The following is a 13,854-nucleotide window of genomic DNA, read 5'->3' on the forward strand; positions in this document are numbered from 1 at the left end:
GGGGAGTAGAGGGTCCACTGATAATACCTGATGGGTAAAAATATGCAGATGTAGGTTTTGTTCAGAATGAGCAATTTATCAATATCAAGCATGCAATATCTGAACTCACTAGCCTGGCTGAGAAAATAAAAAATATATAAAATACATAAAATATATTGCTATTCAAGAACATAAGCTTACTATAATTATTCGGACTATTACCATGTAATATTTATTGAACAATGTGCAGTACATGACCCACTCAGGTGAGGCCTATTATGGTGTACACTCATATTGCCACTTCATAGCAAGAAGAATTTCCAATGAAAGGACTACATTTCCAACTGCTATACTGCGGTGTAACTTCAGCGTGCACAGGGAATGTAAGAGAATTTACGCCAACCAAAAATTGGGTAATAAGCTACATGCTCCTGTTTTCCAGATACTCATATTCCTATATTCCTATACTCTGATGTTTTCTAAACATCATTTTAAATGAATGCATGATTTAACCATTGAAATATCAGCTAGACAGAAAATACCCTATAATAAAGACAAGATTTGATATTTTACTTTGAGAATAACGTACCATTGGCGAAAAAAAAGAAACCACGGATAAAATGACAACTCTTCAATACGCATATTGCTAATTTTTTTTTTTTTTTTTTTTTTTTCCCCAGCTGCACATATCAAGACATCTAGATTCAAATAGATTTAATGTACTGGCCAATATGAGTCACATACATTACACAAGTGGCTCCATTTGTCTTTGGCATTCCACTGCCAGGAAGGCCAAAGAGTCCCCCTTTGCAGTCCAGCTTGCTGGCTGGAAGTACTGACAAACATTGCACAGAGTAGAAGATAGATACAGCATTAAAATTACTTGAGGATTGATAATAAAGTATCTTAACAATTTGCAAAAGCAAGGCAGCTCTTAAACATAATGTCCTGTGTGTTTTACAGGACTCAAATTGGACCAGAAATTCTAGATAAAATAATTCCTCATCAAATGATAGTATAGAGAAGTGCCTCTGTACAATGAATGCTGTGCTCCTGAAACAGATGGAGCAGCAGATGGGTTTACAGATTGGGCTCCCTGGACTGTCTGGGTAAAACAACCTTGCTGCTCTGGAAAATGGTGGCTCATTCTCAAATAAACCCAAACTTACACACAGTTCATGGGAGCTCAATTTTCCTTCTGTTAATAAAGAAAATTTTCAGAATTTGCACATTTCCAAATTAAATATTTACTGTATAAAGTATCTATACAATAAATCCCTTCATTAAAGTGGTCTTTTCACAGTCTTTTTGGAACAGATGGTGAGGAAGTATTATCACCCAATGGAATAAATGCAAAATGACTACTTGTTCAAAAGCTTTAAAATCAATTACCTTCCTTCATTGATGAGCTCAATAAATGCAAGTCCTGCATTCTTCTGAATAGAATTTTGCCATTCCTAAGAAGATAAAATATAACATGATCAAAACCCAAGGATTTTAAACCACATTTCTGAAGCTGACCCTGATGACTTCCTAAGGAACTTGAATTTAGGCTGAAATTCTTAATGTAATGCTCTTTTTTCTTTCTTCCCCCGCCCCCCCCCCAAGAAGGATGACCTGATCATTTAAAAACTGTAATTCATTCTGATTTTCAATTAAATTTTAGGTGGTCATGTATTCTGTTTCATATTTCTGAGTATGAAAACACTTCTTATTTCTCCAATTCATACAGTTGCCCAATGAACATATTAAGTGCAACAAAGCGTAGGCAGCAGTAGTTCCTTCATGTTGCTTCACTGTTACACCTTGTACAATTTATCATGTAGGGTAGGCAATAATCTGTGTATCATCCATCCCCCTGAGTTTAATCTTTGTTTCTTCCCCATTATCAGTGAAAACAAAATCAGTCGTCAATAACAAACTGAGTTTTTAAAATTCTTTTCCTATTAACATGGATTTCCAAGGTAAAATTTTGAAACTGACTTAAACCACCTAATAGATATTAAAAGATAACAACTTTTACTTCACATACCACTAATTTAAATAGAAACATCTCAGTGCATCACAAAGAGCTTTTTGCCATACAACCCACTGCCTCTATCACACCAACAGACTTTTGATACTTGAGATGAAAATAGGTCAAGATATCTCTCTAGCAAGTAAAGATTACTTTCTTTTGGGATAATTCCTTCAAACTTTTTTTTAAGAGTAATAAACATTTACTTTTCTTCATACCGAAAGAAATCAAAATACATTAGCTGGATTACAGTTCAAAGAGAAATTTTCTAGTCTGAGACTTCATGTATGAAGTTTGAGAGAGTTACAGTTAGAGAACTATTCTGCTTTACATTTCATTTTTCCAGGACTAAAAAATCAGACAGAAATTCCCAATGCTTGTTCCCTGATATGGGGAAAAAAAAAAAAGATAGCTTTGCATAGATAAGGAAATTTTCTCAAAGAATGGTTGTGAAAACTAGTCACTACTCAGTAAGGTGCTTCTTATTGATCTTATGAAAATTCACAGATTTGACCAAGTCATACATCTTAAAAAAATCCCAACAATAATAATCTTGTACTTGTGATCCGTTTTATAAGAGGCTACTAAAATACCTAAATAATGAACATACTTGTGTTGGTTTTGCGTGGCAAGGTTTTGGTAGCGGGGGGGCTACAGGAGTGGCTTCTGTGAGAAGCTGCTAGAAGCTTCCCCTGTGTCTGATAGAGCCAATGCCAGCCAGCTCCAAGAGGGACCCGCCGCTGGCCAAGGCCAAGCCAATCAGCGCCTCTGTGATAACATATTTAAGAAAGAGAAAAACAGTTAGAGAGAGCTTTTGCAGCCAGAGAGAGGAGTGAGAAGATGTAAGAACATCTGCAGACACCAAGGTCAGTGAAGAAGGAGGGGGAGGAGGTGCTCCAGGCGCCGGAGCAAGATTCCCCTGCAGCCCGTGGTGAAGACCATGGTGAAGCAGGCTGTCCCCCTGCAGCCCATGGAGGGAGGATGAGGGGGGTGTAGAGATTCCACCTGCAGCCCGTGGAGGACCCCACGCCGGAGCAGGTGGAGACACCTGAAGGATGCTGTGACCCCATGGGAAGCCCACACTGGAGCAAGCTCCTGGCAGGACCTGTGGATCCGTGGAGAGAGGAGCCCACGCCAGAGCAGGTTTGCTGGCAGGACTTGTGACCCCGTGGGGGACCCACGCTGGAGCAGTCTGCTCCTGAAGGTCTGCACCCTGTGGAGGAGACTCACGTTGGAGAAGGCCGTGAAGGACTGTCTCCCGTGAGAGGGACCCCACGCTGGAGCGGGGGAACGATGAGAGGAGTCCTCCCCGTGAGGATGAAGAAGTGGCAGAAACAACGTGTGATGAACTGACCGTAACCCCCACTCCCCGTCCCCCTGTGCCGCTGGGGGGGGCGGAGGTTGAAGCTGGGAGTGAAGTTGAGCCCGGGAAGATGGGAGGGGTGGGGGGAGGTGTTTTTAAGATTTGGTTTTATTTCTCATTCCTCTACTCTGTTTTGCTTAGTAATAAATAAGATGAATTCCCTCTCTAAGTTTGGTTTGTTTTGCTCGTGATGATAATTAGAGAATGATCTCTCCCTGTCCTTATCTCGACCCGTAAGTTTTCTTTCATTGTACCTTTTCTCCCCTGTCTAATGAAAGAGGGGAGTGATAGAGCGGCTCTGGTGGGCACCTGGCCCTCAGCCAGGGTCAACCCACCACAATACTCTTAATCCATTATTGAGCAGGCAAGTCCTGATTAGGGAAGATGGAGTATCAGCACTCAAGTCTCTAGCTTGTGAGCTAGAAAATCATTGTAACAGGTCCTTTCTTCAGTGCTGTTGATTTTGTTATTTTCCAAATCCAGTAACTGAAGCAAGCATAGTGATCTAATTCTTGGAAGCAATTAAATCACCTTGGTACAGCACAAAGTCACTCTGAGAAACTAAGAAGCAAAAGTTTCCATTGCCTAAACATAAGCACCCAGTGACATTGTAAGAAACAACAGTCTGCGTTAGAGATATAGTATTTGAGGTGTAGCATTTTTTTCTTGTTTATTTTTTTTTTAATCAGAGCCTTTTACTGTACACTATACAAACCCCTACTAGCATTTTCTTTTGTGATGCTTTTCTGCACCACAGCTGCTATGACTTTGCAGTCAGGAAAGCAGAAGTGGTACGACTACAATTCAGGAAACAAGTTGAAAAGAGAGAAGTGAAGGAAAAAAAAAAAGGCTTCCTAAGACAGCTAGAAGAAAGCATGCTAATTCAGTTTTTAAAGAGAGACAGATGTTCTACCTGTGTCTGCAAAAGACCAAGAGATTTTTGCAAGTCTTTTCTCAGATGTTCCTGCTCAATGCAAATGTCTCAGATACTGCAGGACATCCAAAATTAGCTAACTGGATTTTAGGTGAGATATCTTAAAGTACCTAAAGAACCATTAGATATCTATGTAGAAGCAAACAAATATCTTCTTATGTCTCCATGGGTGCAAAATCTCATCAAATTATCCAAAGTAACTATTTGTGATAAAAATGTGTGAAACCTGCCCAACTATCTACCAAAAACTAGTGGAAAACATAATGATGCAGAACCAGAAAGAAACTAGGATTCAGGCTTCATGCATTGCTCCACTACAAAGTCGCAACTACAAACTTCACTACAAACTCCCAACCGTCCATTAATCCATAAACAAGGGAATAATTATTACTATTACAATTTCCTCTCAGTTTTAGGCATAATTTAATATAGCAGATTCATGATCCTGAGAGGCGAACTATTCTCGTGAAGAGGCATCTTTTTTTCTTTTTTTTTTTTTTTTTTTCCAGTTTCTTTTAAAAAGACCCAAACAATGAAATGAAATGCTTAGAAATGCCAGCATTACCAGTTGCCTTTGCAATGGCTATTCAGATCACTGCATGAACTTTAAGAACTGGATTAAGATGTGGAATTATATGCTCAAACAATGTGCAGCAATTTTGTTTATATTATCTTAGATTCCACAGAAAATCTTTCTCACTGTCAAGATGCACGAAGCAGAAAGATAAATACCAAATGTAATGGATAGAGTAACAGTGGTTGGAAAATTTATGCTATGGGCATATATCATAAACCTATACATCTCAGGTGGGTTTTGTGTAGTTCATATCCTGAAACTTCTGGGCCTTCAAACAAGAGCTGGGGGACTTTTCTGTACCTCAAAAATGTTGATGCCAATTACATGCTGAAGTAATGTAAGACTTTAACAAAATTGTGTAGCAGACAATTTCTTCTATACAAGAGGAATACGTTGATCTTTCTTCCCTTGGGGTTCCTGCTTGATAGGGCAGGCAGGGATGACTATTACTGCCAGCAGTGCACCTCTCAGAACAAGTAGTGTGTAGAAGACTCGGAGATAGAGGCACATTTAGAGACTAACACAGATAGTGTTCAAGAATGATGACACTTACCACTTCTTTGTACTGAAATCAGAATTAAGATATCAAATTTCATTTTTAACTTTATTCATGTTGAATAAACAAATACAACTTTAGACATTCAGTTACATTACTGTCCAGTATGGCTATGTTCTAAATATTTTATATTGTGTAAACTTCTATTGAAGACATAAAAATGTACTAAATTATTAGGATACTGGCAATTGCTGCTCTCCTGCCCCCACCTAACTTGTCCTCCTCCTCTATTCTATCATTACTTGAAAAGTATCACTGCATCCAGAAAGCATCAGTTCCCTGACAGAATGTTCAGATTGAATCCTGTTATGGAACTGTCCATGCAGAGCAGGACAGGAGATTAATAAAACTGGGATGAGAGTAAAAGGCTAAAAACTCTAAATAATGAACCATAACACAGTACAGATATTACTTGAAATCCAGTTGGTTTTTTTTTATATTGAGTCATGATGTACATTAAGAAAAAAATTACTTTTGAGTGCATTTTCCTAGTCTTATTTCTTTAAAATTCTCCAATCCCTATGACACTAAAAAAAAAAAAAAAAAAAAAAAAAAAAAGGAAAGAAAAGAAAAGAAAAGAAAAGAAAAAGGAGGCCAGACAGTATTAACACATTCAGCAACATGCTACATTAATACCAGAAAATTTGCACAGGTAAAAAATAATAGTGAAGGAGCAAAACAGGAACAAGTAGGTGTGGCATGGTAAGAACTTTTTTTGGTTTAGATTATACTTCTTTCCAAATCAACTTTTTTTATTATTTTTTTATTCATGATGATTAGAATTAAAATAAAATAATCTTGTGATAATATTAAAAATAAATAATACTTCTGACATAATATTTTTATTATAGAAAAAGGAATAGTGATTCTCAGAGTTTTCATAATTTACATGAGAGCTCTCTCACCCTTTTGACTTTCTGGAAGGAAGTCTAAAATTGTATCACAAATTAGAAGTTTCTCAACAAACTGCAATTACTGAATGGACAGATACCTGGTATAGTAATCACCCCACAATTCTCCTTCCACTACAGGTGCCACTGTCTCAATCAATTGTATCTTCTTTGGAATGCTCTCTTCTCCATGTCTTAAACTAATCTGAGGGTTTTTTTTTTCCTTTTGTCATTGTGCCGGTTTTGGCTGGGGTAGAATTAATTTTTCTCATAGTAGCTAGTTTGGGGCTGTGTTTTGGATTTGTGCTGATAATTCAGGGATGTTTTTGTTACTGCTGAGCAGTGCTTATGCAGAAGCCAAGGCCTTTTCTGCTCCTTATACCACCCTGCCAGCGAGTAGGCTGGGGGGGTGCACGAAAAATTGTGAGGAGACACAGTTGGGACAGCTGACCCCAACTGACCAAAGGGATATGCTAAAACATATGGTGTCATGCTGAGCACATAAACTAGGGCAAAAGATGGCCGGGGAGCCGCTGCTCGGGGACTTGCTGGGCATCATTTGGTTGGCAGTGAGTGATTGTTTTTCATTTGCATCACTTGTCTTTTTCGGGTTTTATTTTTCTCTCTTTTTTGTTATTTTAATAACAACAACAACAATAACAACAAAAATAATATTTCAATTCTTCTACTGTTTCTATCTCGACCCACAATTTTCTCACTTTTACCCTTCCAAATCTCTTTTCCCCATCCTTCTGAGTGGGGAGTGAGTGAGCAAGTGGCTGTGTGGTGTTTAGTTGCCAGCTGGGGTTAAACCACAACAATCATATTGAATATTTATTGAATGTTCTAGTCTAAGATACTAATAACTCAGTTGATACCTCAATTCTTCAATCATTGTATTTTAATCATAACTTCTTGAGAAATTCTATTATATTGACTCTCCTCTTTTAGACCCTTGCCTGTGTTTGGAGAAAAGTCTTGTACGGTGCTGAACAGATGCTACCTTTTATCAGGAGAAGGAAGAGGAAATTTTATAAAAATGTGTTTGCAATTCACAACATACATGTAATTTAGTTTGGGTTTAAACTGCATGTTGTGAAGTTACCTTCTAAAATCAGCAATAACTTGCTTTACCTCATTTAAGAGGAAAGATTCAAAGGAAATGTTACAAGATTGAAGGAAATGTTTCTTTATGGCAGAAAACCATATCCATTAAAAGTAGGCAAAAACAGAAAAAACAACAGATTTCAAGATACAGCCTCATAAACTTTTTAGCAGATTACTCATAAATTTTTGAGAAGATTATACAGTTTTTAAGATCACAGGACTGTCCCTACCATTCCTAGAAGAATTTATCTAAAGATATTGGAGTCTTAAGACTTTCCATTATTGTTTGGAATGAGAATCAGATCTAGGAATTCCAGTTTTACTGCCTTTACCCTTCTCTCACACTCACATGTATAGTGCTGATAGATGATAAATAAAATGTATTTTTGGTCTACTCTTTCAAGTAAATTTGGGATCAATTTTAGGATTTTATGATAGGTCATCCATTTTAAAAGCGACTATTTCCCACAATAAGGAAGTTGCAGAATGACTGACGACATCCTCCTGGAAGGCAAATCTGCAAGTATTGGAATACACTGGGCTTCTGGCCAAATCACAGAAAGGAAAAAAAAAGTGAAACTTTCACAACACTATTTACGTGAATATGACTTTAACAATGCAGCAAAGGTAACAGGAAGTTTGAGATTTCACTTTCACAAGACTAAAGCCTCATTTTCCCTCTATTTTCTTGACTTGGAGAAATATCTTAATTTTTGGCTTTCTTGGAAACACACAGACCCATTGCCCTTCTGATCACCTGTTGTAATTGCCCAATTTATCTTGGAAATGAAGTAAAATGTTCCCAGAGGCACAATTCATTGGTATCTTAGAAGAAAAGGGGGGGGGAAATCCATCCTTGCAAAAACATTGACATTATCCAAACAAGACTAGGGAAATGGCCAAATTTATTTAGATGATACAGTATTAACTTTCATCACCTTGTAGAAATTCTACATATCTTCTAATACAAACAGAAGATATGTGGTAGAAGATACATGCATGTGCACCACTTCTAGAGCTTATTTTTTGACTGGAAAAATAGTTCTTCATTTAAGAGACACAAAATTTCTTATTAACAACATGTTTTGCTACGTATGGCTATTAATCGTAAAAGCCAGTCCACTTATTACTCAACCAATCTTTGATGTTAGAGGTGGATAACTGATATGAAATCTTCCAAAACACATCATTAAAGAGAAGACTTTTTGATGTACAAAAAACTACTCCTCATATTGTCTCCATTTTATATATATATAGTGAAACCCCTCAAAACTATGGTATATTTATTAATAATGATGATCTCCAATAATGAAATTTTGCACTCTTTCTCAGCCCTTTAAGAAACACTAGCTGACCCTTTCTGACTTTCTAGATGTTTTCCTCTGATCGAAGATCCTTCTCAATTGTAGGCAACTTAACAGAGCAGGGGAAGACACCTTGCCATACTAGGATATGGGGAAAGTAATTCTTACAGTTTTCTGATGCTGCCTGTCTTGCCATGAATTGAGAACAGGTTCAGATCAGCAGCTCACTGATACATAATAAGTGTACTCTTTGACATTTTTTGACATAAATACTCTGACAAGGACAGGCAAGAGAAAGGACCAGAAATTCCATGATGACACTGTTGTAAGAAAGATATTGAAGAAGAGATCTTGCTTATTACTAAAGGCAAAACACAGAAGTAGTTTTCTGATTGTGTGGGGATCTGAAAGGACATCTCACAGAATAATCAAGAAAGTAAAATTGCCAACAAGTGGGAAAAAAATACACTGATGGTTTCCATTTGAAAGATAGATTATCAGAAGCAGATGGCCAAGAGATGAAGACTGAGATTCGGCTGGAAGACATTCCACACATGGACAAGGAATTAATGCAAGAAAAGTTCTCTGACACCCCTTTAGCATAAAAAAAAAAAAAAAAAAAAAGGATAATATTTTGGAAAACATCCAGAAATCCATAAAGCAAGTGAGAAACACTGAGCGGGGGGGGAAGGCAGGGAACGAACACAAAAAACCCCCCCAAAAACCCACAACAAAACTATATACTCCCCAAAACCCACTTAATTTCTAGACCAAAAAAATATAAAGGAAAAAATTTTCTACTTCCCCTGTAGCCTGTACTGGAGTTAATTTCTGGTTTTGGAAATTACACTGAATGCGGTTAACAACTTATTTGTGTATAGGCCATGTTCTGGATTGTGAAGAGCTCCAAATCAACATCAGAACATAAGTACATGTTTAAGCTGTACCATATTTGACAATGGATAAGGACACAATAAAATGTTGTTTCTCTCTTGCTGGACCTTTATATAGTCCAGATAAGATGACAATATCAGAGAAAGCACTTGCTTCAGCTACAACAGCTTTATTTATTGAACTTGAATTTCAGTCTGTGATCAAAAGTGAAGTTATAAAGCCTCAATCCGCAGCTACATGACTGACATTTTCATACACCTTTCTAGCGTCCATCAAATTTTAATTCCAACTTTTGCAGTGATACAATATGCAGCATTGTCTCCTCCTAGTTGTACTGGTACAAATACAGAGACAGTGGATAACCCAATAGGACAAATGGGAAAACATGGCCGAAGGTAAAACATCCAACTTGTTTCATGATTAGGAAAAAGAAAGATTGAAAAAATTACACCTCCATAAGAATTTGCGTAACCAACCTTAATTTCACCATTGAAGTTATATCAGACTTAATTTCCTAAGTAGATTAAGTCCTAGGTTCATTTTTCTTTAGATTTAAGAGAAGCAGTCATTATTTAACTTGTCTTCAGCCTTCCTATTGACAAATAGCAAACACTTCTGTTAGTGTGTTACTATCACAGTTACTCTGAAAGGGCTATCACTTATCAAACAAAAATTAAGGAGTATGAGAACTCTAGGAATACCTTTGGAGGGAATAAATAAGGACCAACAAGTATAATTAAAGTTGAATCCAATACTGGCAACAAGAGTAAACAGATACAAAATTATTACAAATAAATTTATAATGAAAATTAAAAGGTTTCTAATAATGCATAAAATTAAAATATAACTCGACATACAAATAGTGTAGTACAGAAATAAAGCTAACTGTCTTATGATGGAGCCTGGTAAGATACCTGTGAGCATGGTGCTTGTTAAGACGGCACTGTATAGCAGAGCTGGAGAATTCCTACTTAAACTTCTCTAGAAAGCCTTGAATAGAGTATGTTTAGTATCAAGAAGGATGGATTGTGTTTCTTATAAGAATCCCACATTTCAGGGCTTCTTCTGGTCAGCTGTAGTGACCAGAAGAGGATTTCATTTTCTACTTGGTTTCTGTGTTGGGCAGCTGCCAGTTTCTGAAGCCCAAGAGCTATCCCATACTTTGAGGCAGAATGCACATTTAGACGTGCTAGTGTGTACTGAAATCTCTCCAGCGCCTGACTGATGGGTCTTCCTATATTCTCAGAGCTAAATCTATCACCAAATTTCCTCAATGAGAATTTCCTTTGAATTTGCACTGGAAAGGCACATCTTTTTTTTATCTGTTTGTTTTTCCACCTCTCCTTGGAGTGGGATTAATTTCTTGATATTGTTTCAACTTTTTTCTTGCCACTTAGGATGACAGGCAATGCACTCATTTGCCTTCCCCTCTCCCACCTTCTTCCCCTTATAGTTTTGATTGCTGTAGTATATATAGCAGTATACAACTACTATGTTTTACATGCGTCAAGCTGCTGGAAAGTGCTTTGTAGACTGTGCTGCATGGGAGCAGATCCTTCGCAGATCTTTTTTGATTAAGTACGTACTGAAAGGCTGCCTGTGATATGGAGAGACAGACTGGATTCAGCCCAAGCAGCTTCTAAGTTTCCAGGTTAATAGATAAGACAACATGGACAACTCATTTATGAGGCTCACACTGTTAACCAAAATTGAAAGGCATAGCTGAAGCTGAATTTATCCATTAGTTACATACTGGAGTTTGTTAAGTTGTGGATATACTCTTGGCATAGTTTGCTTTATTTAAGGCATTCTAAGTTCTGTATTTTTTCATAAAAGTAAAAAATTTACAGCTTAATTAAGAGGGATGATGAGAATCTCCTAAACAGTTTTAATTGCCAGTTTTAAGTAAAGTATTTCTTGGTTATGTATATCCTTTTCCTCATTCCTCATACAGTTCTTCTAATAAAAACCTATTTATAATGGATAGCATCTAAAAGAAATCTTTTTCCTCAACACAGTGATTCAGAAATGGATTATTTTTATTCTAGTTTTGATATTTCCTTTGGAGGCTCCTGAATTACAGTCTTGATCAAACAACAAACAACAAACCTGGGGGGGGAAGGGAAAATTAACAGAATTAATGATGTATTGAAAACTACAAAATCCTGAAATTTGTCAGATATTCTACACATATTTTAGAATCAGAAATGACATAGCATTTTTTTCCTAAAGTAATCATTTATCCATTATAATAGTTAAACAGGTCAGGTAGCAAAATGTCTTAAACACTAAGACAGTATTTTCTGTTTAAGAAAATAAATTTTCCCTGTTAATAGATAAGATGCAGAAAAATACAAATGGTATGAGATAAAACTCCTATGGGATAACATCATTCAGTTTCTGCAGAAGCTGTATCCCCAAAGAGAAAAATTTGCAAAAGATCTGGAAGTAATTAGAAATTATTGTAGTGTTTTGACTAGGAAAAACAAAACAAAACAAAACAAAACAAAACACAGAATAAGAAAAAAGTAATTGAAATGTAAATCTGATGTAAGAAGGAACTACACTGCAAATATTAATATATTTTTTTAAAAAATTGTATGGTTTATTGAAGAAATCTGCCACTCCAACAGCAACACAGCTGTGACATGCTCAACTAGGCTGAGGGAACAAAGACCAGCTAATCAAGCACAGATCTTGTCAAACATAACACATCTTCATCCGTTTTATGTTAAAATAGACTAAATCCAAATGAAAATGCTTTATGAAAAGTGAAAATCATTATATGTTTATTATCAGTTATCTAGAAAAAATGTATTTCAAGTACTTGGATGTATGCTTTTGGTTTATATAAGAAATAAAGAAAATAAAGCCTTCAAATTAACCTAAATTTTAATCTAGTGAAGTAGGTGATACTAGGAAAAAATGGAATGGGTGCAGGGAAGTTACAGTGCAAGAGAGATTCTGAATACAAAGAGTAGAAATTTTTGTTCTTCCCCAAACCCACAAATGATGCACTACCCCTACAGGAGTTCCTTTAAAACTTAAAATGTATTTTTCACAGAAACTCAAAATTCCTTTGGGGCAAAGGCTTGATTGCATATCCCTCAGAGTCTAAAAGGCTGCCCATATGAACTGAATTATCCATGACATGTACCTTCAGACATTTGTAATGTGATATTTCATGTAAATTTAGACCATACCTTGGACGTGAGCTGCTGGCAATGTTGATTTTACTCAGGAGCTCAGATAAGAAAAAAAATTCTGACATCCTTGCTAATCTGTAGTCGTTAACATGGAATTTCCAACATAAAGAGCATAAAAGCATCTAATTTGCTGTAGCAAATGAAAGGAAAACAAACTTCGCTTTTCCCTTTCCTTTTCAATGTCTACAGTTACTCTGTTCTGTGCAAACAAAATTGTACTTTTCAAAGGTTTTTAATATCATCATCTATCTTTTGAGTGACACATTTCAAACTTCCCCACATAATCTGTAAAATGTCATTCAATTTGAATATGAAGGATTTACCCGTGTTAGGAAGAAAAGCCCTAGTTGCATTAGGATTACTAAAAAACCACAGTGCTTTATATAGTCTTTCCCGTTCAAATTACTCAATTTATCATATGGAAAAGCTTAGGTAGCACTATCTCTTTTTTTATAGAGATGAGTTAACCTCATTTGCTGCGGACAACACCTCCTAAACTCCTAATTCTGAGTTCTGTTAGGTAGAGGCTGGATTATGATATTTGTCCGTCTGCCATTCTCTTCTTCTAGCCACCTTACGTATTAGTATCTTTATAGCATTTACTTTGTGGGTTTTTTGACAAAAGTTTTAAAATGTCAATAGAAAAAAATAACAACATTTCTCCTGCGGATGAATAGAACTACATACCTAATTGTTTAGTACACCTATAGGATAAAATACAATATTCTGTGGAGATGCGATTTACAGAAGCAATACCTTTGGAGTTAGGAAGGTGAGGGGAAGAGAATGCAATTTGCACCACTACAGCCCCCTGTTGACCAATTACTGGAGAAACATTTAACATCACCACCAATAGACATTACAGCATTGGCTTCTGAAGTACTTGGTAATAAATGGACATCAGGATACAAAATCTTCCTTATTTAGGAGATAAGGAAACAACTGCAAAGTATCAGATGGGGTATAAAAAAATAAAAGCTTGCAATTTCACCAAGTAGTGGGTAGATGGAAAATAGCTCTCCCAAGC

General features: G+C 36.5%; 1 protein-coding gene across 6 annotated transcripts in view; it reads right to left on the reverse strand.

The window, feature by feature from the left end:
- The window catches only part of NBEA (neurobeachin), a 524,026-nt gene that overhangs the window by 256,055 nt on the left and 254,117 nt on the right, over positions 1-13,854 (reverse strand). For all 6 annotated transcript variants that reach the window (XM_075741999.1, XM_075742002.1, XM_075742000.1 and 3 more), the window contains one exon: positions 1,372-1,436. In XM_075741999.1, the coding sequence (XP_075598114.1) occupies positions 1,372-1,436 (65 nt within the window). The remainder of the gene's footprint in view (positions 1-1,371; positions 1,437-13,854) is intronic.

This window comes from Balearica regulorum, chromosome 1 (assembly GCF_011004875.1).
Source record: "Balearica regulorum gibbericeps isolate bBalReg1 chromosome 1, bBalReg1.pri, whole genome shotgun sequence".
NCBI classification, from domain to species: Eukaryota; Metazoa; Chordata; class Aves; order Gruiformes; family Gruidae; genus Balearica; species Balearica regulorum.